At 43.5% G+C, this 25,333-nt stretch overlaps 1 protein-coding gene across 4 annotated transcripts; it reads left to right on the top strand.

The window, feature by feature from the left end:
* The first annotated feature begins 201 nt into the window (after positions 1–201).
* On the top strand, positions 202–25,267 carry EMC1 (ER membrane protein complex subunit 1). 4 transcript variants are annotated; one of them, XM_037828351.1, is made up of 24 exons: positions 202–351; positions 3,089–3,213; positions 3,889–3,954; positions 4,190–4,283; positions 5,053–5,181; positions 6,302–6,428; positions 6,971–7,120; positions 7,431–7,598; positions 8,148–8,219; positions 8,598–8,660; positions 9,304–9,426; positions 10,131–10,227; positions 10,575–10,697; positions 11,338–11,346; positions 12,369–12,568; positions 12,724–12,873; positions 13,560–13,721; positions 14,072–14,191; positions 16,321–16,458; positions 20,384–20,557; positions 21,177–21,387; positions 22,246–22,330; positions 23,507–23,636; positions 23,814–25,267. In XM_037828351.1, the coding sequence occupies exons 1-24, from the start codon at positions 257–259 to the stop codon at positions 23,991–23,993; spliced, it is 2,991 nt and encodes a 996-aa protein (XP_037684279.1). In that variant the 5' UTR covers positions 202–256; the 3' UTR covers positions 23,994–25,267. The 4 variants fall into 4 exon arrangements, with proteins under 4 accessions (XP_037684279.1, XP_037684280.1, XP_037684281.1 ...); XM_037828352.1 differs by having other exon boundaries at positions 8,601–8,660; XM_037828353.1 differs by lacking the exon at positions 11,338–11,346.
* The last annotated feature ends 66 nt before the right edge of the window (positions 25,268–25,333 follow it).

Here is a 25,333-nt window from a genome sequence, read left to right on the forward strand (position 1 = left end):
ATTAGGACCCCGGCCGCGCGGGGCCCTCTGGGATGGCCTTTGGGGGCTGCCCTCGCGTATGCCTGACCCTATATGCGCTGCGACCCGCCTCTCCGTTCCGGGAGCTGTCTGCGGTACGGCTTCCGGCATTTCCGTGCCTTCTAGTCGCGAGAGCTCGACGGAGATCTCGCGTACGGCCCCTCTTTGGAACCGCGGGGGCGGAGCCTGCGGCCCGCTGCATGCCGGGCCGGTGGCGGGCAGTACCTGGGCTCCTATCATGGCGGCGAAGCTGGCCTCTGGTATTTGGCTTTGGGCTACGCTGCTTATCCCAGCAGCCGCAGTCTATGAAGACCAAGTGGGCAAGTTTGATTGGTGCGTACGTGCGGGGCCCATTCGGGAAATATGTGACTATTTTCCAAGTACCTGTTGTTTCCCCCCTGCTGAAGGAAAGGATTTCACCATCTAGTAGGACCGGCTGTATAATTTGCGGGGCTCAGTGCAAAATGAAAATGTGTGGCCTTTTGTTAAACAGTTACTGAGAATTTTAAGATGACTACAGCAATGTATTGTGCCACGCATGGAAGACCCTCTTAAGCTCTGGTTCTTGACGCCAGTCCTGCAATCCAGCAAGCTTGGAACCCTAGTCACAGTTCACTGATCCATCGTCCCCCGTCACGCCTCACTTCTGTTACCGTCAGGTTTCTGGTCCACTGGGTGTCAGAGGTCGCCAACCCGCAGTGACCTCTCACCCCTCCTCGAAATGGCGTTGTGAAGAGAGTCTTGGGTCTTAAACTGAGTCCTGAACTGAGCCCTCTCTCCCCTCATTTCCAGCCCAGTCTTGTCCGGGACTCAGAAGTCATCGTCCTAAAATTCTCATCGTCCAGGAAGTGCCTCTCGTTCGTTCGTTCGTTCACGTATTCACTCTCCGCTTTCTTAAGGCTTGCTTTTGTTTGAATCCTGGTTTTAGCACTTGGGGGTTGTGTAATCTGGGAAAACGACTTAACTGCCCTGTGCCTCTTTTTTCTTAGCTCTAAAATCGGTTTACTAACAGTGCTTTACCTCTTGCAGTTGGGAGGATGAATGAGAGGATCCCTCTCAGTTAAGCACATGTGTGGTTCTTTGAGTGTAATCCATAAACAATTCCCATTACTATCTAATGTAGGAAACACTTACACTTTAGGGCCCAGCTCAGATACTTCCTCCCTTGTGAAGTCTTTTCTGTCTCAAAAAATCAGTTCATACATTTGTTGAGTAACTGTTGTGTGCCAGGCATTGTTTTAGATGCTGTGGATACAGGGATGATGAGTTCATTTTCATGGGGCAGATAAGTATTTAACTAGATGGTTGTAAGATATTGTGACAAATGCAGCATAAGTCACATTTTTAATGATGTGGACAAATGCTCACAATATATATATATACAGCATTTATGGCACAATTCCAGTTTAGCAGAATACTAGGTATATGCAATTTACAAATTGGAAAAAAATGGAGGGAAATACACAAAAATATTGAGAGTTTATCCATGTGGTGGTATTTTAGGTGTTTTGTTTTTCTCTTTAAATACTTTTCCCTATTTTAAAACATATTTTATAATGAGCAGGCATTATTTTTAAAGTCCATATAAAACATAGGTTTTGAAGGAGAGCATAGGATTTAAATCAGAAGATCTTAGTTTTGGGTTCTAGTTCTTACAGTAATTAGCTGACTTCTCTGGACTTACTTCCTCACCGGTAAAGTTGGGGTAATAATATTTGCCATATGTACTTCATAGGGTTGTTCAGAGGTTACAGTAAGATAAAATGTGAAAATACAGTTAGAAAAATGTCATATGCGATGTGAATGTTGGTTTTATTAAAACTGTCTCTACTACCAGCTTAGCTTTATTTATTCATTTATTTTTTTCCTTACTAGACCAAACCACATCAGGACCAGAGAAATTCAGTTTAAATGTCACTGTGTGGTTAATGTGCTGGAGATTTCAGCATTTCTTCATTAACATCGGTGTATAAGCATCTCACATGTACTTGGCAGTATACTATGTGAAACTCTAATTATATTCCCTTTATGCTTAGCTAAGAGTTTTGAGAGTGATGGGATATATTCCAAGGAAGGTCTGAGTAACGATTCAAGTGGAAACTGAACATGCGTGGGCTAAAATAGACTATGGGGAACAAAGGCTTGTCCAAATCTAAGGAGGGAGTTTTAATGGCTAATTTGCATAGCCCTACACCCTCAGAGGTCAGTGAAAATAGAGGAGAAAGTTGGATTGTAAACTCATAGAGGGTAAGAATTGAGCCTCTTCTCTCATTTGTAATCTGAGTGCTTAGTTTCACTATCAGTGAATGCAGAGAGGACTGGAATGCTTGTTCTAGTGGGATTTATGCCAGGTGCCCTTTTGGGTGTGTATTGGTTTCCTAGGCTGCCCTAACAAATTACCACAAATTGGGTGGCTTAAAACAACAGAAACGTGTTCTCTTGCAGTTCTCGAGGCTAAAAGTCCTAAATCAAGTTGGCAGGGCCATGCTCTTTCGAGGATCCTTCCTTGTGTCTTCTAGCTTCTGGTGGCCCCGAGGATTCCTTGACTTGTGACAGTTCAGCTCTAACCTCTGCCTCTCTCTTCAAGTGGCTGACTTCCCTCTGTGTCTGTCTCTTCTCTTCTTATAAGGGCACCAGTCTTATTGGATTAGGGCCCACCCTCATTCAGTATGACTTCATCTTAGTCTGATTACATTTGCATAGACCCTGTTTCCAAGTAAGGTTATGTTTACAGGTACTAGGGTTAGGACTTCAACATATCTTTTTATCTGTCCACTCATAACAGTGTGTCACTTACCTTGAGATAAATATGTGCTTGCATTTGGAAGGAAGACTGTTAGTGTTTCACATTTATTAGGATGTATTCTCTTCTCTTGTTCTTTTTGTTCATGACTATATTGCATAGAAATTTTGTGTTTGGTCAGATCTGTTCATTAACAAACATTTCTTATACATCCTAAGGCAGGTGAGATGGTGATAACCCCGTGCATTTGTTTAAATGTCTTTTCCAAAGCACTGTGTGCAATGATGATTTTGGCCCCTCATTTTCTCCCTGTACTCTTTTCCTCAGGAGGCAGCAGTATGTTGGGAAGATCAAGTTTGCCTCCTTGGAATTTTCTCCTGGATCCAAGAAGTTGGTTGTGGCCACAGAGAAGAATGTGATTGCAGCATTAAATTCTCGCACTGGAGAGATCTGTGAGTGAACTGGGTTACTTGGTTAGCTTGGGATGGAAAGGCTGAGCATATTGGGTCCAGAATGGCCTGTAGCTTGCCAAGTCTGCCTGGATGGTTCCTGAGTTAGGGACACATTGGCCAAAAGGTGCATCTTGTACAGGATTCTGATACTTTTTATTCAGTCTTGTCATCTTTGGATTTTTAAAATACATTCCTATAATTGACCTTTTGCAGTTTCTTCCCCTCAGCCTGAGTCCTGAGTTATCTTCAAATAGGATATTGCTGCAAAAAATATTTTTTTCTTTTCTGCAGTAAAGGTCCAGGTGCCCCTTAAGTTACCTAAGCTGCCTTGATTTTTTGACACTAAAATTATTAAAATATCACTTGCGATCACTTTTTTTGTGTGAAATCGTGTGGGTTTTGTTCATGTTGTCATTGTTCATTTATATGTTGGATGGAGTGGGAGTGGGGATGGGAAGTGCAGAGGCCTCAGATTGGGACAGGAGTGGCTCCTCTCCACACCTCCTTGTGACCCAATGCATGGGAATGAGTCACTGCCAGCGAGCTATTCTCCTTCCCTTGTCTCCCTAAAATTGGACACTGTTGTGCAAACGAAGACCCCTTTGGTTCTCTTCTGACGTCTTCTTTGATACCTCTCTGCGTTTCACAGTAATGTTTGAGTTTTGTGTCTCTCAGTGTGGCGCCATGTTGACAAGGGCACTCCAGAAGGGGCTGTGGACGCCATGCTGCTCCATGGACAGGGTAAGCAGTGTCCTGCTTCTTCCCTACCACAGTGTTGGTTCCCTATTCCCATTCCTTGGTTCCTCTTTGTATAGGATCTGGTAGGGAAAGTAGAAGGAATGCCCCTGGCAATGAATGACAGGTACCTATGTAACATTTATATCCGTGAATCAGAGGTGAGGCTACTGTTCATGACCTTAGAGGCTACAGAGCAACACTTTGGAAGATGACTTCACCAAGGTCTTTTCTTTTCCAGATGCAATCACCGTGTCCAATGGAGGCCGAATCATGCGTTCCTGGGAGACTAACATTGGGGGCCTGAACTGGGAGATAACCTTGGACAGTGGCAGGTAGGGAAGAAGCTGCATTTCATCTCGACTGAGTTAAACACTGTGCTGGAACACAGGTCTGCATGAACAGTAACTCCAGGCCTCTTGGCTTTTCTACCAGCACCACTGAAGAGCCAAAGAGCATTAAATGCCCAGTTCTCAATGTGCTTGAGATTATGGTACACGTGTTTGTTCAGCCAGCATTTAGTGCATCTATTAGGCGCAGAGTTCTGTGCTAGGTACAGTGTTTACTCTTGTACTTGAAAGCTTTCCTTAGTCTCACCATGATTTTTGAGTTTTGCAGTATTCTAGATATAAGAACATAAACCCTTCAGTGTTTTAGATTTTTGTTTAGAGACCAGCTTGTGCTACTATTACATCTTTGCTAAGGTTATTGAAATTATGGGGTCATTTGAATTAGCTGATACATGTTCTGATAGTATAATTCATTTAGTAATGGGAGCACAGTTTCTCTGAAACAGTTTCTGTCTCAGTGATGATGGTCCCATAATAGAGGGTTGGCTAATTGCTGTGAAGTCTCAAGGGAAGAAGAGAAAAACCCTTAGGAGATCTGGGGTGGGGGTGGGAGGTGGGGTGTTTCAGGGAAGCAGTTGAAAGTGCAGTCTCTTGAGTCAGCTAAAAAAGCAGAGCCAGGATTAGGATCCAGGTATGTTTGACCCCAAAGTCCATCTTCCTACTCACCAAACAACAGTGGTCGTATTCCAGATTTTCTCCTCTAGACCGGGCTCTGGAGGCACTGGGCATCGCTCACCACTGTACCTGTGCTCAGTTTTCAGGCCCTTGGGCTGGTAGGCCTGCAGCAGTCAGTGAGGTACATTGCAGTCTTGAAGAAGACCACACTTGCCCTCCATCACCTCTCCAATGGTCATCTAAAGTGGGTGGAACATCTTCCAGAAAGGTAAGGCTGTCTTCCTACCTGGTGATGGCTACCTCGTCCTATTTCCTGCAAGCTCCCTTTTCTTCTCAAAGGTCCTAAAACATTTTCTTTGACCCAGGTTTACCTTATTTCTGGTATAGACATAAGGCCTGAACTTCAAGAATGTGGCTACACATAGAATTTTCCTTTGCAGTGAGGAGAAAACTCAGATTGTTCCCTCTCAGAGATAGTTGGGCAAGGAGAAGTGACTCACTTGCTTATAATCTTAATACCTTGGGCCTTTTGACTTCTAGTTCAAGTCAGACTGAACCTTCCATTCATATTAAGAATTGGGACAACTCAAGAAAAGCTCAGGGTAGGGGCTGAAAGGAAAGAATCTGGCCATTTTCAAAGTTTAGGGCAGGAATTAAAAGCTCAAATTCTTATGGGGCCAACAAACAAACAGACAAGGGCACCCAGTGTTCTTTTTTACTTTAGTTGCTCCTTTTCACTTTAATTATTATTCTGGTTATTTGTGTGTGTGTGGTAATGAGGGTGTCGGGGATTGATTTTGGTAATGAATGTACAACTATGTAATGGTACTGTGAACAATCAAATGTACGATTTGTTTTGTATGACTGCATGGTATGTGAATATATCTCAATAAAATGAATAATTAAAAAAAAAATTCTTATGGGGCCATGTGGGTAACATCCTTGAGCAAAGCAGTACCCATGGGTACAGCTGGGAATTGCAGTGTGCCTGGCCTGCCTCTAGGGGACAGCATCACTCAGTTGATTGTTGCCCTATAAGCCTAAAGATAGGCCCAGTATTGCCACTTCTAATTCCTTTCTTTATTATAGAAGTTGTGGGTTTACAGAAAATCATGCATAAGATACAGAGACCCCATATACCACCCTAGACATATCTTATTTTTAAAGAAAAGTTAGATATCTGATTTTTACACATAATCTCAGGTTTAAATGTTGACAATGAATTAAAAACAAAACAAAACTATGTGGGTCAAACAAAACACATTTGGGGATTACGCGTTTGTGACATCTAGTTAAGGACCTAGCAGCCTGGTTTTTGGAAGGCACCTGAGGATGCTCCTGTCCTGTGGCTAATGCTGTTGCTCCCCACTTTTCCTTCCCTCTCGTAGTGACAGCATCCATTACCAGATGGTGCATTCCTACGGCTCTGGAGTGGTGTGGGCCCTTGGAGTTGTTCCCTTCAGCCATGTGAACATTGTTAAGTTCAATGTGGAAGATGGAGAGATTGTTCAGCAGGTATGGTAGAGTGTCTGGCTCAAGGAGCCTTGTGGATTGGGGAGGGGAATTGATAGAGCCCTTCATTGTACTAGGGACCAAGGAATTGACTGGGCAGATTCAGAAACCGTTTATGGTATCTGGTTCTCATCACTTGTAGGCTGCCTTCTCCTCAGCAAGCATTATTAAGCAGTCATATATGCATGTGGTGCTCTTCTGGGTGGTTAAGACAACTACATAGATCTAGTTACTGCCTGTAGGTATCTCATAAGATATTTTTGTAAATTAATGATGGAAAGCCATGTATGACAGGTACGGTAGAGAAATGCTTATCTGAAGTGGCAGGTATTGAAAATTATCTAGTATGTTTCTCCAGTGACCAGAAAGAAAAGCTTGATTCCGTTTAGCTTTGGAGGCTTTCAGAAGGATGGAAAGGACTCTTTGGAACCAACCATGAGGAAACTTTGAGCTTAGGACCCCCAGTGGGATTCTGCCAGTAATACTGCTGACAGGGAAATGTGAATGTCCTTCAGGAGCCTTCTGTTATGATGTTTTTCCTCTAGGTCAGGGTTTCGACTCCATGGCTACAAAGTCTCACCAGAGCTTGTGGTGTGGTGGATGAGGCTGTCCTGGTGTGCCCTGATCCAAGCTCACGTTCCCTCCAAACTTTGGCCCTGGAGACAGAGTGGGAGTTGAGGCGGATCCCACTGCAGGTGAGAAGCTAGAGCTGCTTCCCCTGGCCAGAGGCACTGCTTATAGGGCTTATAAAGGTTGCCCTGATTCCCCTGGGTCTTTTTCCCCTGAGCCTTAGCAGTCATTGGAAGAAGTTCAGGCCCCTGGCTGAACTCAGGAAAGGGGAAATGGGCCACTGTCCCCTGTGGGGAACCTAAATGGGAGCTTCTGGAGCCACATGCTATGGCCTAGTTACTTTCACGAGCAAAGTGGGGCAGATGATGCAAGCCTGGAGTGATTAGTGACTTGTGAGCTTCTAGCCTTAATCCTTCTTCTCTTCTTTCCTCTCAGTCTCTTGACTTAGAGTTTGAAAGTGGATTCCAACCCTGGATCCTGGCCACACAGCCCAATCCAGTGGATCCCTCTCGGGCCCAGTTTTTCCTGCAGCTGTCCCCGAGCCACTATGTTCTGCTGTACTACCACCATGGGGTCCTGAGTTTGCTCAACAACTTTCCACAGGTAACGCAGGCAGCATGGTTTCCTAGGATTCAGGAGGATCTAGCCAGGACACGAAGGTACAAGCCCCTGTCTTCTAGTTTCTGTTTTCAGCTGTAGATGCAAAGAGGGCCTCCTTTTGCTCTCGGTGCCCTGGCATGTATGTTCCAAAGTCTGGAGACATTTGTTTTTAATGCCCAAGGTGATGATACCTTCCATAAGTGGTTTGAGAGTGGAGCCTTAGGAGCAAAAATGGATATTTTTTCTCCTTAGAGTTACAAAGAATCAGAGTAAAACTAGCACCATCCTCTGAGTCCACAGAAAAGTGGGGATGTAAATTAGAGCTCCTCTGTAGGTACTGAGAGCATCGTGGGATTTAGGATTTACCTGTGCCTGTGCTGGAGGTAGGGGAGAGTTCTGTTTTCAGCTGTAGATGCAATGAAGGCCTCCATCTGCCTCAAATGCCCTGACAATTATACTCCAAAGTGTGGCACACTTTCAATTCCAAGGCCAAGGGGCCCTGCTGGCTAGTATAGGTCCCATTCAGGAACTAACACCTTGCTTTTTCCCCAGACTGCCCTAGTGAGCTTTGCTACCACTGGGGAGAAGACAGTGGCTGCAGTCATGACCTGTCGAAATGAAGCAGTGAGTATTGAGAAAAATAGTTGGCATGTGGGGTCTTCCTTCCTTGTCTCTGTGAGGAGCCCTGAGAATCTGAAATCTGGGCTTATTTGCCTGGTCAATTTGAACCCTGGGGGCAAGGGACTGTTGAGAAATAAGTTCTCACCTCATCTGTAGAGTTTTCTACCTGTACCTGTTCTCCCCAGGAATAAGACTCTAATATTACAACCTGACATTCATCTTGGTCTAGTAAAGGTTGCAAAGGCTTGGTGGGCAGGGCTGAGAGATGAGATTGGTTTTCTCCCAAGTGCTGAGAGGATATAGAAATGAATGCTTTATTTTGGTCACTGGGAAGTGACCCTTTGGCTAAAATTTCTCCGTCTTTCCTTCTTTTCCCCCTAGCAGAAACCTGGCAATTCTGAAGATGGGTCAATGGGGAACTTTTCGGAAAAATCTAGTCCAAAGGTAGGGTATGGCATTGGAAAGTTGCATCAGACCTAAAGATACAGGCAGCCACCCAGGGAAGTTGGGGCAGCAGCTTAAGCTATAAGCAGGTCTCCTAGAGTTCTCACTTTCAGATGGGGTTTTCTAAGTACTGTAAATTAAGATAGCTCTTGATACTTTTAAGTTGGGAAATTAGGAAGTAGAATCCATAGAATCTATTCCTGACCACTTTTTCCTCTGGGCCTTGGTTTCCCCATTTCTTTTGGTAGGGTTAAATGGCAGTCTATACATTTGCACTGAAGCAGAAGTGTGGGAATGTGACTGGAGGCATAGGTTTCTGCTGTGGCTTTCATCTCCTAAGCTTTTCTGAAGGGCATTGTGATTTTCCTTCCTCCTGCCATGATCTTATCTCTTTCTGGAAATCTCTGCTATGCAATGCTGACTTCCTTCTAAAACAAGTATAGTAGTTGTGATTTTATTTATTTGCTTATGTACCTTCTTTTGGTCTCAGGATTGAGCTTTCTTTTTGTTTTTATTCTTTGCACATATTGCCTCTTCTGGCCTGGCTCCTTCTCTAGGGTGTTTGCCTGCCCCAATTCTTGGATGACCTTGGGACTTTCCTTGGGTGATGCCTTTAGTTGTCCCATGCTCTTTTTACCCTTAGGACTCCCTGACCTGCTTCAACCAGACCTACAGCATTAACCTCTACTTAGTGGAGACAGGCCGGCGGCTGCTGGACACCATGATCACGGTTAGCCTGGAGCAGAACAGCACCCGGCCTGAGCGGGTGAGTCCTAGCCTTTGTCTTTAGACTTTTCAGCCCAGGTTCTCTTTCCTCAGGGCCAGGTTATGTGTCCTGGATCAGGGCTCTCTGGACATGGGTTCTAGTTCTTCCTGAGCCATTCTTGTCATAAATCCCTACAAATTACAGTAGAAGTATTATTTATGTTGAGTTATCACTGTGTACCCTCCCAACAGTTTCATGAAGTAGTTATTACTGATCTCATTTTATAAACGAGGAAACTGGCCCTGGCAAGATGCAGTGTCCTGTACAGAGTCACACAGCTAGTGAGAGGTGTTGCTGGGATTCAAACTCAGGTCTGTCTGAGCCCACAGCCTACACAACCTAGTATTGCCTTGGTATACATTTAGTTGGGTCCCTGAGCCTCTCTGGACTGTGACTTCTTCATCTCTAAAATGGAAAGACAAATCGTGGTCTCCTGCTTGCTTTGTGGGGTGTGAATGGCGCATGGGTGAATTAGTGGCACCATGATGTACTCAGGTTCCTCCTTAGGGAGGAACCTTTGTTGTGTGGGCTCCTGAGAATACGTATTCTTATTGGAGTCTAGGTAATACCTTTATTGTTTAGACATCAGATAATCACATGGCCTGGACTCTAATTCCTCCTAAAGCTTTGAATTTTGGCATCTGGTGCTGTGAAAGCATTTGGATTTTCACTGACTGCAGTTGTCTTGACTCTTTGGCTTATAGCTGTACATTCAGGTGTTCCTGAAGAAGGATGACTCTGTGGGCTACCGGGCCTTGGTACAGACAGAGGATCATTTGCTGCTTTTCCTGCAGCAGCTGGGTGAGTGGACCTCGTTCAACCCATTTTCTTTTTTTTTTTTTTGTAGGCCTACCCATGAGTTCTGATTAGACTATTTTTGGGGGGGTTGTGGACAGGCTTCTGGGAAAGGCTCAAGCAGAGTGTACTCTGAGGAATTTTTTTCCAGTCTTCTGCATTCTGTTTTTGAATAATTCCTCAGCATTCCAGGGTGGACATAGACCTTTCCTCAACTGACCTCTTGATTCCAGCCCTTTGCTATGCCTCCCCCGCCCCCACCAAGAGCTGTGGCGATCCCTGAGCCACCTAGAAGAGTTCCCTCCGAAGACTGGGGGAGGCAGGCTTGGCCTTTTAAACCTGGTTTTCTATAGCAGGGAAGGTGGTGCTGTGGAGCCGGGAAGAGTCACTGGCAGAAGTGGTATGCCTAGAAATGGTGGATCTCCCTCTGACTGGGGCACAGGCTGAGCTGGAAGGAGAATTTGGCAAGAAGGCAGGTATGAAGCTAAGAGATTGGGACAACAGAGTTGCTGGAGGGGGATGCTCTGGGAATGAGTTTATTAGTTGACCATAAGAAACACTGATGTACAGCATCCCTGGCTTCCTGGGCTCAGCCAGAGTGTCAGTCTTTTCTGAGCTAGCTTGATGACCAGTTTTCAGTGGATTGGTGGCCACAGGGTTTATATGTAACTATCCATTTTTTCTGAAAGGAATGAACTTTGAATTCCTCTAGGGAGAGTTCCTAAGGACAAAGAATCCTAAGAACTTACTATAGTAATAGCTACCATTGCCTGAGTATCTATAATTTGTCAGGCACTGTGTCAGGCACTTTATACCCATTGTTCCCAAAGTGACAGCCATGCCCTTCTAGGGAAACATGATTGGATTGTTCTGGATATTGTGGTAATAGCCCAGTTTTTCCTGAAGCTGGCCACAGACCTACCCTCCAGGATGGGCTTGATTCACTCAACTCTGACTCAGTCCTGCCTCCCACCTTTCTCCCTTCCCTTCATCCAGCCAGCCACCAGATATTTATTGAGGCCCTCTGTGGGCCAGGCACCCTGCTAGGCAGTGCAAGTTTTTCTTAAGCTGAAGATTAATTTGACTTTACTATTTATTTCTGCTGCCTGGATCCAGCGATTCAAGGTAAAACCTGCTTTTTGCTGCCTTGTTGCTCATTTGCCTGCCCACATGGCTAGCTTTTGGTTAATTGATTTCCTGACTTGCATCCATGAAGTACATACCAATGTGTATGCATGGACTGCTTTGCTTGTGACTTGTCCTGTTTGCCTGCCACTGCTCTTTTCCTCGAGCTGAGGTCAGTGGGAAATAGGATAAGCAAATGCACTACTCCTTTTTACTGAGCACGTACCATGTACAGGCACCGTGCTAAATCCTGGATGTATACCATGTCATCCAATCTTTGCAACAGCCATACAGGGTACATACAGTTTTACAGATGAGGAACCAGAGGCAAAAATGTTAAGTAAATTTCCCAAGGTCACACAGCTAATAAGTGGTGAACCTGTAATCCAGGTCTGCCAAACTCCATAGCTCATGCTCTTTATCATGCTACCTTGCATCTGTGACCAAAGAGACATGAAAGGTAGTGGCCTCACTGATGGAGAGTCAGCGATAGTGTGGATGATGGCCTTGGGATTTGGTTGCAAGTAGGTCTGTTGGGTGCAGGTTAAACAGCTGATAAAATTGGAATGAAGCATGGGAAATGGAAGTAACCATTCATGATACAAATACATCCACACCCCGCACCTCTATACCCATATCTCTTCTGGTTTTGTCATGGCAACCAGAAGTCTTCCTGGCCATTCTGGATGTGGGGCTGTGGTGGAGACATTCATAGCATGGCTGCATCTTGCATGGCTGATCCCTATACTTCTTAGTCTCCTCTTCCAAGGTTCCAGGCAGATGAAGTAGTAAGAGCCAGGTAAGTAGGTTTTGGAAGTTCCTGCATGGCTATATCTGAGTGTGAGGCTGTTGGCATCAAACACACAACTGCCCCTTGGACTTGTAGTCTAGGGTGTGAAAGACTTCTGTTCCACAGGAGAGGAAGAGCTTCCCTCCTTAGGAAAAGCAAGTATCTCCTTGCTGGAAACATCTAGTCTTGTAAGGAGTGGGCCTCAGCTGCATTACCTTTTCCTTGACACCAGACGGCTTGCTGGGGATGTTCCTGAAACGCCTCTCGTCTCAGCTCATCCTGCTGCAGGCGTGGACTGCCCACCTCTGGAAAATGTTTTACGATGCTCGGAAGCCTCGGAGTCAGATTAAGAATGAGATCAACATTGACACCTTGGCCAGAGATGAATTCAACCTCCAGAAGATGATGGTGATGGTAACAGCCTCAGGCAAGGTGTGAAGGGTTTAAGTCCCATAAACCTGCAGTTGACGGAGTGGGAAACAAAAAGCCTTTTGCAGAGGATAGCAGTGGTTCTCATTTTTAAGGATTAGAATCAGTTCTTTGGTTTGTCTCTCTAGTAGTGAGCCAAGTATTTGTTTTTCTTGCAGCTTTTTGGCATTGAAAGCAGCTCTGGCACCATCCTGTGGAAACAGTATCTCCCCAGTGTCAAGCCAGACTCCTCCTTTAAATTGATGGTCCAGAGAACTACTGCTCATTTCCCCCATCCTCCACAGTGCACCCTCCTGGTCAAGGACAAGGTGAGGCCGTCCACCTCTGAGTTGAGCCAGAGGAGGTGTGGCTTTTTTGGTGTTTTGTAGTTTGTATCTCTCCAAGGCCCTTGGAATTCTGTGAGATTTTAAAAAGGTCATTCAAGGGTTAGAGCTCTGTTTCTTCCAGTTTCTTGTCTGGGTGGAGGAAATACCCAGCACTGAAGTGGAATTGACTAGGAAATGGGTTTGACCCTACCAGATATGTAGTAGCCAGCTCTCTGCCTTCCCAAGTGTAGGCTGTTGTTGGTGGCTGAGTGACTATTTTCTCTTCTCTCAGTGAAGAAGAGCTGGCCACAAAGTTATTTATATCTCTGCTCCGAGAATTAGAATGGATATTTGTGGATTAATTCTGGTGTTATCAGGAAGGGTGCTTGTTGGACATTCTTCTGAAGTGGCTGCCCTGGGTTTGCTGAATTGGTGCTTGACGTTTTTATTTGTTCCTCAGCATGTCCATTTCTTGGTTAGTTTTGGAAACAGAGGCAATTTGACATTTTTTCCTTTAGACATTAGCAAAGCGGACCATTCACCTTCAGATAAAAATTTATTTACCACAAAGAGGGCAAAGACTAGGGAATCCCTCACAGTTGAGCTAAAATCCTAGCCTCCCAGATTTATTGCTAGGATTTGCATTCTTTTTATGTTGGTGGAGTCTAACAGTTTGTTTGTCATTTCAGGAGACAGGAATGAGTTCTCTCTATGTCTTCAATCCCATTTTTGGGAAATGGAGTCAGGTGGCTCCCCCAGTACTGAAGCGCCCCATCTTGCAGTCCTTGCTTCTACCCATCATGGATCAAGACTATGCCAAGGTGTTACTGTTAATAGATGATGAATACAAGGTACTATATCTTCAGAGTGGAATGGAGAACATCCAAGTGGAGTTGGGTATGGTGTGGGGGTTAGTGGGCCAAAGATGGAGTGCTCTCTGCCTTCAGCACACATTCAGGCTCTAAGGGATTCCTGAGTGACTTGATTGCTATCTCTGTACATGTAAAAACTCAGGCTCTTCACAAAACTAAATTTAAGCCTTAAATTGAGTTCAGTACTTATTTTTATTTCTTTGAGACCTCTTGTTTTATTCTTAAGGCTCTCTTTGATGGGGAGACAGTAGTGAGTCTTGGGAAACTGGGCTTAGAGATTCTGAACTCTTTCCTTTAACTCTTTTCTTGGACTGTCTGGGTTTTCCAAGGTCACAGCTTTCCCGGCCACTCGGAATGTCATGCGACAGCTACATGAGCTTGCCTCCTCCATCTTTTTCTATTTGGTGGATGCAGAGCAGGGACGGCTATGTGGATATCGGCTGCAAAAGGTAGGGAAGGGGCCCTGCCCCAGGCTGTCAGGGTCCTTTGTAGGAGGGATTGTGGGTGTTTTCTGGCATTTGGCTAAGATGTGAATTATGCTACTTATTTGATTGCTAATTTAGATCAGCATAATCCAAGTCAGTCATTTGCTTATTCTTGTTGAGCAGCTACTACCTGGCAGAAATGGTTCTAGGTGCTGGGGATATAGTAGTATATGATAGACAGTCTCTGCCCTCGTGGAGCTTTCATTCCATATTCCTTTTCTATAGCAGAGAGAAGGAACATTTTTCTCCATTCTTGGGGAGTGGGTGTGGGAATGGGGGTCTAATAATAAATCGTCCTTATATAAGTTGTCATATAACATCATATAAGATGAAAAAATGTTATTGATCCATTCTTGATAGAATGTATGCTTTGAATTTCTAGAAATGGAGATAGATTTGCTGAATGAGGATGGATTTCTAAAAATGGGGATGGATGACCTGACATACTTCAGTCCAGTTCTTGCATATAGTGATACACACTGGCTCTGAAGTTGGCGGTTCCTTGGTTCACAAGGGGCTAACCTTGGCCTCATTAACAGGGCTGTGTAGAGGAGTAATTTGTGATGCATACACACCAGAGGGGCCTCCCATCCTGCCCTCTAAGGCTTTTTCAGAGGCAGTTTAGCACTGACTTTAAGAGCTTAGAGCCAGACTGCCTGGGTTTGAAACCAAGTTTTAGTTTTTGTTATTTTGAAAATGCAATGACTTCTCTGACATGTTATAACAGCTAACTTCAGCATAAACCACATAGGAAATAGTCTGTCCAGAAAATACCCTTATGTGTAAAAAAATTTGTTCTTTCAAGTTGATAAAAAGAAGGTCTTGAAAGACAGTTTTTTGTGGTTGGAGGGGAACGAACTGGGGTGTGGTTGTTGTAAATCAGTGAAGACTTGCAATCATCTCAATCACTGATGGCTATGGGAAGACAAAGGAGGCAAAACTTTCAATAGGAAATAAGCAAAGTATGGTGTTTTTGACCCACAAGCGATTTTACTGTCTTTTCCTCTTTTGTTGACCTCAGTCTTTGGGGATATTTGAGTTCTAATGTTTTCAAAGGAGGCTGTAGCAGTGAAAGCTTATTTGTTATTAATAAAAAATTCTTAAAAAAAACTTCCATGAATACATTATCATTGTAAAAGATAAATTGACACAGAAATATATAAGCAAAATTTGAAAGGACCCTTTCAGCTCCTTTTCCAGCTGCCTTCCCTAGATGGGATGCCTGTCAGCAGTCTGCTGGCATCTTCCCACTACCCTTCCTGTATATTTAATATACTGTATAAAGAGCTACATGGGCTACATATACTTACTCCATTTCTTACTCAAATGGAATTCAACTATATTTATTATTATAAAAGTTGATTTTTTCACTTATTGTGTTTTTTATTTCATTATTTTGTTAATAAACCTATTTTTTATTAAAGTATAATATACACCCACGAAAGTACAAGAATCACAAGGTTATGGCTCCTTGAACCTTCACAAAAGGAACACATTGTGTACAGGGCAGTCAGCTCAGGAAGCAGAGCAGTACCAGTACCACAGAAGGCCTTTGTGCCCCTTTCTAGTCACTGTCCCCTAAAGGTACCTCGTTATTGTTTAATGATTCCATGGAATTCCAAGGTATGGATGTCTAGTAACCTATTTAACTGTAAATGTTGATTTATTGACTTCCTATGGCCATAAAGAACATGCAGGGAACCTTTCAAGGTCCCTGCCAGCTTAGTAATTCAGTGCCAGCCCCAGTATTCAGGTTTTTATAGTAAGTGGTAATTTTTCCTTGGGTATTTCCTACTCAGGTAAACAATGGAATATTGCTGTGTATTCCTCTCCTTTCTTGCTGGCTTTCGTATCTTCATCAAACTGGGCATTTCAAAACTTCTTCATAAACTAGGTCTTTTTTGCTGTTTTTTTTTTTTTTTTCGGTTTGTTTTTGTTTTTTTTTTTGCATTCCCAGAATGAAAATTGATTTGTGCTCCTTATAGCAGGAAGGCCCCAAATAATGAGCTGCAGGACTTGGCTAGCTACAGCTGTGTTTCGGGTCTGTGTGCACCCTCCTGATGACAAATGTTGGCCGTTTTGCCCCTCCCTAGGATCTCGCCACTGAATTGAGTTGGGAGCTCACCATTCCTCCAGAGGTACAGCGGATCGTCAAGGTGAAGGGGAAGCGCAGCAGCGAGCATGTCCATTCCCAGGGCCGGGTGATGGGAGACCGCAGTGTGCTCTACAAGGTATGGCACAGCAGCCTAGCATAGAGCTAGGACTTTGGAATCAGGAAAACAAAGGTTTGAATTCTGGCTCCAGGACTTGGTAGATATATGACCTTGGGCAAGTCATTTAATCCCTTTGAGCCTTAATTTTATTGTCTGTAAAATGGGCATAATGATATCCCCTCCTCTTGGAATTGTGCTGATCACATGAGATAGTCATGCTTTGCAAAGTGCCTGGCATATAACTACCCAATAGGTGCTAGCTAGTATTTATTACTAGTTGTAGTAGTAATTCTGGGTTAAACCTTAGTTGATCCATCAGAACTCCATCCTTGCGATTCAACATTCTAGTTAGTGGCAAAGGGAGGGCGACAAGAGAGGTGACTAATGGGCTGCAAAACTGTCCTGTTAGAGAATGTAATCATAATTGTAATAAATATTAATTACCCTCTCTGGCAGAGCAGAGGCTGAGTTGGAGTGGGATGTAATAGAATAGGGCAATAAGACTGAGGAATGTGACGATGAAGCTGCTCCACTAAGCATTGCACAGTAAAGCAGTGCAAGCCTTAAGTTGGGCTGCTGAAGTTCAGGTTTGGTTCTGCCACGGATTAGCTGTTCATCGTAGGTAATTTACTTAGGCTTTCTAAACTTCTATTTTCACAAATATAATGGGGATGGTAGTATCTATTTCAAAGAATTGTTTCGAGAATTAATAACATATTAACGTGAGTAGAATGGTGCCTGCCTTTATTGTTAATCGGCTTGAATTCTTTCTTCATGGACACTTTCTATGTGGCTGCTGTCTGTTTTACTAGCTTGGAATGGCCAAAATAAGAGAAATTCTAAAGTACATACTGATTTGTACAAGAAAAATATATTATGTAATTTTGCCTTAATATGGGATACTTGTGCTTCCATGTGCTAAAAAGAATACTAGCTAAGAGTAGGGCTTTGGGGATTCATATTCATTAATTAATGTACATTTTTTAGGTTATTCTTTTTTTCTAAATAGTTGATTGATAATTGGTTCTTTTATAATAGTTTTTACCTGACAGGCTTTTCTTAAACACACAAAAATACATTGCACAGACTGTTTTAACAATTTTTTCAGAAATCAAAATGAAATAAAAGGTTCACCAGTATATCTAATTATCCTAATGAATTTAACAGTTTTTATTTTTCCACATTAGGTTACTCTTTTTTCAATAAACTTTTTATTTTGTTATAATTTTAGATTTACAGAAAAGTTGCAAACGATAGAGCCTTCCCCTATATCCCTTACCTAGTTTCTCCTTCGTTTAAATGAAGAAACTGACATTGGTATATCACTGTTAGCCAAACTGTCGACTTGATTTGGATTTCACCAGTGTTTCTACTAATGTCATTTTTCTGTCCCAGGATCTAATTCTGGCTCCTGCTTTGCATTCAGTTGTCATGTTTCCTTAGTCTCTTCTGATCTGGGACAGTTTCTCAGTCTTTCCTTGTTTTTCATGACTTTGACAGTTTGGAGGAGTACTGGTCAAGTATTTTGTAGAATATCCCTTCATTTGCTTCATTTGATGTTTTTCTCATGGTTAGACTGCGGTTTTGGGAAGAATACTGCAGAGGTGATGAAGCAAATATTTTTTTGAGGGCTAGGGGTATGCTAGGCACCATTTTAGGCACTGGGATACATCAATGAACAAAACAGACAAAATTTCCTGCCTGCATGAGGCTTTGATTAGGGAAATTACATAGGATTTTAGAAGGTGACCAGTTCTATGGAGAAAATAGAGCCAGGGACTGGGATAGGGAGCTCTGGAATGGGAAGGGGGTACAGTTTGCAGTTTGAAACATGGTTAACGGGGGTCTTCTCACTGAGACAGTGACACTTAAGTGAAGACTTGGAGGAGCGAGGAAATGAGTCATACAGGTATCTGGGGGAAGAGCCATCCAGACAGAAAAGCTGGGCATGCCCGGTATGTTCAAGGAACAGCAACACGGACAGTGCGATGGAACAGAGTGAGAGAGGAGGCAAGTTGGGGAGCTGAGGTCAGAGAGGGGACAGGGCCAGATCATAGGCCAGCACCCTGGCCTTTGAGTTAGATAGGGACCACTGGAAGGTTTTGAGCCAAGAAGTAACATAGATGACTGAAGTTAAGCAGGCTCACTCAGCCTACCCTATTGAGACTAGATTGTAGAGGGGCAAGGAAGAACAAACAAAAAGACCAATTAGGCTGTTGTAGTAATGCAGTGAGATGAGGGTGGGCTTACACTAGGTTGGTAGCAGTGGAGGTGGTGAAAAGAGGACCAGATTTTGGATAATTTCAAAGGTAGAAGCCAAAACGATATGCTGATGGATAGGATGTGGTGGATGTATTAGATAAAGGAGTCAAGAAGACTCAGAGGTTTTAGATCTGAGATATTGGAAACATAAAATTGCCATTAACTGAGGGGAGGACAAGGGAGGTGCAGGTTTTAGGTGGAGTATACATCAAGAATTCAATTTGGGGCATAAGTTTTGAGAGGAGGCATCTAAGAGAAATATTGAGAAGGCAGTTTGATAGTCAAGTCTGGAGTTCAGGGGAGAGGTCTGGCTCAGTTACATAAATTTGGGTATTGCCAGCACCCATAGAAGGTGTTAAAGCAATGAGATTGGCTGAGATAACCAAGAGAGCGAGGGTAGACAAAAACATCCAAGGTCTAGCTCTGCTTGGTGCACTCTATCATTAAGGGATCTGGGAGATAAGGAGGAACCAGCAAAAGACTGAGAAGGTGTGGTCAGCAAGGCAGAACAAAAAACAGGGGTGTGGGGGTATCCTTGAAGCCAAGTGGAGGAAGTGTTTCAAGGAGAGAGTGATCACCTGGGTCACCTGTGGTGCTGCTAGTAGGGCAAGTGAGATGAGGACTGAAAATCATCCATTGGATTTAACAATAGGGAGGATACTGGTGACCTTGATTACTGTTGCTTTGTAGTAAGCTTTGAAATCTTTGTTCTTCTTTTTCAGGATTGTTTGGCTATTAGGGATCCCTTTCAGTCCTGTATGAATTTTAGAATCAGCTTGTCAATTTTCCACAAAGATGGCAGTTGGGATTCTTACAGGAATCATGTTGACTTGATAGTCATGTTTGGGGATTATTGCCACCTTAACGATGCTGAGTCGTTCCGATCAATGAACATGGGATGTTTTTCCATTCGTTTAGGTCTTAATTTCTTTCAACAATGATTTGTTATTTTCAAGTATAAGTTTTGCATTTCTCTTGTTAAATTTATTCCTTAGTATTTTTCTTGATGCTATTATGAATAGAATTGTTTTCTTAATGTCATTTTCAGATTGTTTGCTGCAAGTGTCTAGAAATATAATTGATTTTTGTGTTTTGATCTTATATCCTGCAACCTTGCTGATACTTTGTTCTAATAGTTTCCTGGTGAATTCCTTCAGATTTTCTATATAAAAGATCATGTCATCTGAGAGAGATTTTTACTTGTTCCTCTCCAAGATGGATATCTTTCATTTCTTTTTCTTGACTAATTGCACACAGGTGACTTTGAAAAGAACAGTTTTGGTGGAGAGAATAAAGTTGTTGGAGCAATACGCTTAGGTCAGTGAGGCGGCAGACCTGCATTTACTTTGGTTTGCCATTTGCTGTCTCTGTGACTTGAGCAAGTGGCTTAACTGCTTGAAGACTTTTTTAATCTGGGAAATGTGGATAATAGTTTCTTCACAAGGTTATTTAATGGAGTAAATGAATTGATACATGCAAAACCCCTGGCATGGCACCCAGAACTCGGTGGACATTAAATGAGTGCAATGATGATGAACTCTAAATATGATGTCTTAACAGAAAACTTGCTTCCTCTGCCAGGCCAGAGAGCTCCAAATTTTCCTCATACTGCAGGGCTCACAGGGGAGTGTCACTGATGATGCCCATCATGCTTTTGAAGGAGCTTTCCCTCTCTCCTCAGAGCCTGAACCCTAACCTACTGACTGTGGTGACAGAGAGCACAGACACGCACCATGAGCGTACTTTCATTGGCATCTTCCTCATTGATGGAGTCACTGGACGCATCATCCACTCCTCTGTGCAGAAGAAAGCCAAGGGCCCTGTCCACATTGTGCATTCTGAGAACTGGGTGGTGGTAAGGAGTGGTTGATAAACTCTGGTGTCACTACCAAGGACAGGAGGTACCTCAAGAGTGTATGGTCAGTCTTCCTGTATCTTAAATCCCTTTCTTGCCTCTAGTTCCAGAAATCCAGTGGCTGTGTTCCATAGGATCCAAAACCCCTGGATGGCAGCACAGGGTTCTCATTAGGGGAATGGGCTCAGGAATTGGACCGCCTAGGTTTGAACCTCAGCTCTTTTCTTTCCTGACTCTACAACCTTGAATTACTTGTTTAAGCCCTCTGTGTTTTATCACCTGTGAAATAGGGATAATAGCAGTCACTTCTAGTCTAGCTGAGAACTGTGGCTGGTCCATAGTAAGAGCGTAAATGTTAACTATCATCATTAGGAGTTCTTCTAAGAGTTCCTTTGTTTTGTGAGGAACTATGGATAGCCTAAAGCCTACAGCTATTCAGAATGCTAGATTCAACTACAATGAAATTTAGTAAACTTGGAACCGAAGAAGTGCTAGGTGGGTTTCATTGCTTCTTGGATCTGGAGCTAATTTAATTTGAAAGCCACCTTCCAATGTAATTTCTTCTTTCCAGTTGTGAACCAGCAGCTGAGCCCTGAGCTGCTTCCTCTTCTTTCTGCAGTACCAGTACTGGAACACCAAGGCTCGGCGCAATGAGTTTACTGCACTGGAGCTCTATGAGGGTACCGAGCAATACAATGCCACTGCCTTCAGCTCCCTGGACCGCCCCCAGCTGCCTCAGGTCCTCCAGCAGTCATATATCTTCCCCTCCTCCATCAGTGCCATGGAAGCCACCATCACTGAGCGGGGCATTACTAGCCGACACCTGCTGAGTGAGTGTCTAAGAGTCTGGGGAGACCTGGTTTCTTTTAGATAGTCCCTAAAGGACAGAGGCAGTCTGTCCTTCAGGGAAGGTTGGAGAGGAGGGCTGTATTTCAGCAGAAATAATTCCTTAGTCCAGCTTTGCCACCCATAGTCCTTGTTTCAGATGAACCACTTCCCTTCTATTCTGTGTTTTCACTTAGCTCAGTAAGTTGATCCCTGATATCATACTTAACATTAAATAGCCTGTGCTGACGGGCTGGAGAAGTGGGCAGGGTTTAAGATCTCATCTTTATGTAGGCTAAGTTTAATTGGCTGCTCTGCCTAGTTGATTATGCCAGAGATGTCTGGGACCTGTGCTTTGTAGGGCATATTTGTTATTTCATTCTCAAACATGAGGAAGACAGCCCTCTCGACAGTTTCCCCAGGTTTAATCATCAAATCATCACCATTACTGAAACTGCTGCTATCTCTCGTTGCTGGGTCCTCCAGCCCTCCCTGCCTCACTATTGCAAGTAAGAAGAGACTTGCTTGGCCATGGCAGGTGTTATTTGAGGGAAGGGGAGAGGGATGAAGAGATACAAGTGGCTTTCTGTGCTCCTCCCTTTCATCATTACTCATTTCCTGATTTTAGAACTTTATTTTCTCATGTCTTAGGATGACAGGTGAAGAAATCAAGGTCTTCAAAAGTGGGAACCTTCACTTTAGACCCATGTGTGTTATTATTGTTTTTGGCTATTTAAAGGAGGCTTGCTAACCTGTTTTGTTCTGAACTCTGTTATAAATTTGTGGTAACGATGTTTTGTAATGGGCCCACTCTGGGATTGGATCAGTGTGAACATGTACTTTGTTGACTTCTTCCTGTGCAGTTGGGCTACCTTCAGGAGCAATTCTCTCCCTTCCCAAGGCCTTGCTGGATCCCCGCCGTCCGGAGATCCCAACAGAACAAAGCAGGTAAGACCCTTGTGGGCAATGCTGAAGGCCATCATCTTCAGGAACCTCACCTTGTTGATTAAGTTTGGTCCTTAGTCTGCTGAGTGCTGCTAGACTGTGCTCAGGGTTGAGGACAGAGCAGTGAACAGGTCTAGCAAAGGGCCCTGCCCTCATGGAGCTGACATTCTGGTGGTGGTGGTGGGGGGGATGGACAATAAATAAATAAAATAACCAAGTAAAATATTTGATAGGTAAATGCTAAGGCAGAAAAGTAAAACAGGCATGGGGGCTCTGAATTGTGTATATGTGTGTGGGGGGTGGATAGCGGAATGTGTATGTGAAATCTGAGATAGGGTGGCCTAGGAAAGCTTCTCTGAAAAAGTGACTTTTGAGTTAAGACCTGAAGGAGGTGAAGAAGTTAGCCATGTGGATATCTGAGGGCAAGAACTTTCCAAACAGTGGGAACAATCAGTGCAAATGCCCTGAAATCTGATCTAATTAGAGGGAGGAGTGTAAGGCAGCCAGTGTGGCTGGATCAGAGAGTGGAGGGCGACATTAGGAAAGGGGGTCAGGGAGGAATGGGGGCTGGATCATGTAGGCCAAGGCTTGTTCACCATTAGTACTAATTTTTGTATTTGTTTTTCCATCTGTCATCTTTGTATATTTTCTTGCCTCAATCCTGAATTCTCTTTACTTAGGGGCATGAGGAACTGTGGGCAGTGTGAGGAGATGGCAGATATTTCTTTGGCAAATGAGGAAAGGGAGGAGACTATGGTTTGAGCACTGCATGAGAGAGAGGATGTTAACGTTGGGGAAAAAAGACTTGCTTGGGATATTTGGGTTTTCAGAGGAAAAGTATGGATTGAGAGGCACTCTGGAGTGAAGAGCAGGGATTGGCCTAGTTTTGTTCTTACAGTGACCCTGAGTTTCCTTTTCTGGTGTGAAATACTGTTCATCTGTATGTTATTTTTTCTCAAGATTTAGAATGATGTAGGAATCCAGATCACAGTCTTCCTCTCCAGACACTTTCTCTCTTGCAGTCCTTAATATTCAGCTGATACCTATTGCAAGTAGACCTCGAAGAAAGATTTAAAGCTAGCTGTGTGATCTGGAAACCTCCCAGGACTCAGAAAGGGCAGCCAGGAGATCCCTTTACAGCAGTGATTTTCAGTGCTTATCCTGACTGGTGTTTTGCAGAGAGGAGAACCTAATCCCGTATTCTCCAGATGTACAGATACATGCAGAGCGATTTATCAACTATAACCAGACAGTTTCTCGAATGCGAGGTATCTACACAGCTCCCTCAGGCTTGGAGTCTACTTGTTTGGTGAGTTGAGGTCATAGCCCAGCCTGTGCTACATTCTCCAAAGCCCCCTGTGTGGCAGCTCCTCTGTTTCACCCATGGGAAAACAACTGAGGATTCCATTTCTATTATTATCTGAGTTTGGGGTTGTGGTGGATCATTTGATTTTCTTACGTAATTCTCATTCCTTCTGCCTTCCAGGTTGTGGCATATGGCTTGGACATTTACCAAACCCGAGTCTACCCCTCTAAACAGTTTGATGTCCTGAAGGATGACTATGACTACGTGCTAATCAGCAGTGTCCTCTTTGGTTTGGTTTTTGCCACGATGATCACTAAGAGACTGGCACAGGTGAAACTCCTGAATCGTGCCTGGCGGTAAAGATCAAGGACTCAATACCAGAATGCTGACAGCTAAGGGGGAATGGATGTCAGACAGTAAGCTACAAGTGGCACTTTGACATATTGGTGGTGGAGTACGTGTATCAGGTGCTCAACTCAGCTAAGACTTGTGGTGAAGGAGAATGGACTTTCATGTAGAACTCCTTCTGGGTTTGCATGATGCAGAGTCCTCCCATGGACAGAGACTGAACTCACGCTCCCTCAGCTGAGAATCTCACAGTATATTGATGGATTTGCTCCTAAAACCCAAAGGCCACTGCCCAGTTTCCTTTCTTTGACCACCAATGAATGTTCTGATTTTTGGTAAGACCTCCCACAGATTTTTTACTTTTGTGAGGCCTGTTTGAATTGATTTTTGTTTGCCTTCTTCATTTCCTAGGTTAAGCTACAAATCTTTCTGTTTTCCTGCTTCTTGTTTCAAAGTCAGAAGGGAACTCTTATGACAACTCCAGCCCTACAGGTACATTTGCAGTTTTTACACTGGTGAGAAGTAAGATCTTTCTGGCTGAGATTCAAGGAGTGATACAGCCTTTTGTGGCTCCTCTCCAAAGTTACTTGGGGTTGAGGAATCCATATATGTTGTCAATCTTATTTTAACTAAGCCTCTAGTTTCATGCTCATTTATTAGGTTGGGCCACCCAGTCTTTTTTTCAGTTTATCAAAAACCAATTGCACAACAGGTTTTTTTTTTTTTTTTTTTTTTTTTTTTTGCCCATGCTTTTTACCTCAGGTGTGCCAGAACTGAGGCCTTTTTAAAACTACTGAATTAAAAACACTGAGGACCTTGAAAAGATTTCAAGAGCGGAGATAATCTGACCATTTCATGGTACTTCACAATCTCATTTCACCCAAGGCTGGTCTGGTCATTTTATGGCCTGGTTAGAAAAAAGGTGTCCTTGTTTAATAACCCCATTATTTATTTTTAGTTTCAGATATAAATTAACTATATTTCTTTTAAGATGAGCAGATCTTAAATGTTGATCTAACCTTTGAAGCGTTAGTAAAGAGGAGAGAAACAGTAGGGGTAGGGGATTGGCTTACTGAGGGTGTAGCATGGCTGATGGGCTGGGCTGTTGTGTCTCTGCTACAAAGTACAGAAATCCTAAAGTGTTCCCTTGCTCATGGATTTGGGAAATGATGTTTTGTTTTCTTTATTGTGAAGAATGAAATGTACAGAGAGCAGACCATATCTAGCCCTGCAGACAGGGAGATACACTCAAGTGTCTGAATAAAGTGAGTGATGAATGACAGTGATGCAAGTCCTTTTCTTTTGTTACTTATTAGGAAGATCACGTTGAGGCTCCTTTTGCAGTAGCGGGG

Source organism: Choloepus didactylus, chromosome 2 (genome assembly GCF_015220235.1).
Source record: "Choloepus didactylus isolate mChoDid1 chromosome 2, mChoDid1.pri, whole genome shotgun sequence".
Taxonomy (NCBI): Eukaryota; Metazoa; Chordata; class Mammalia; order Pilosa; family Megalonychidae; genus Choloepus; species Choloepus didactylus.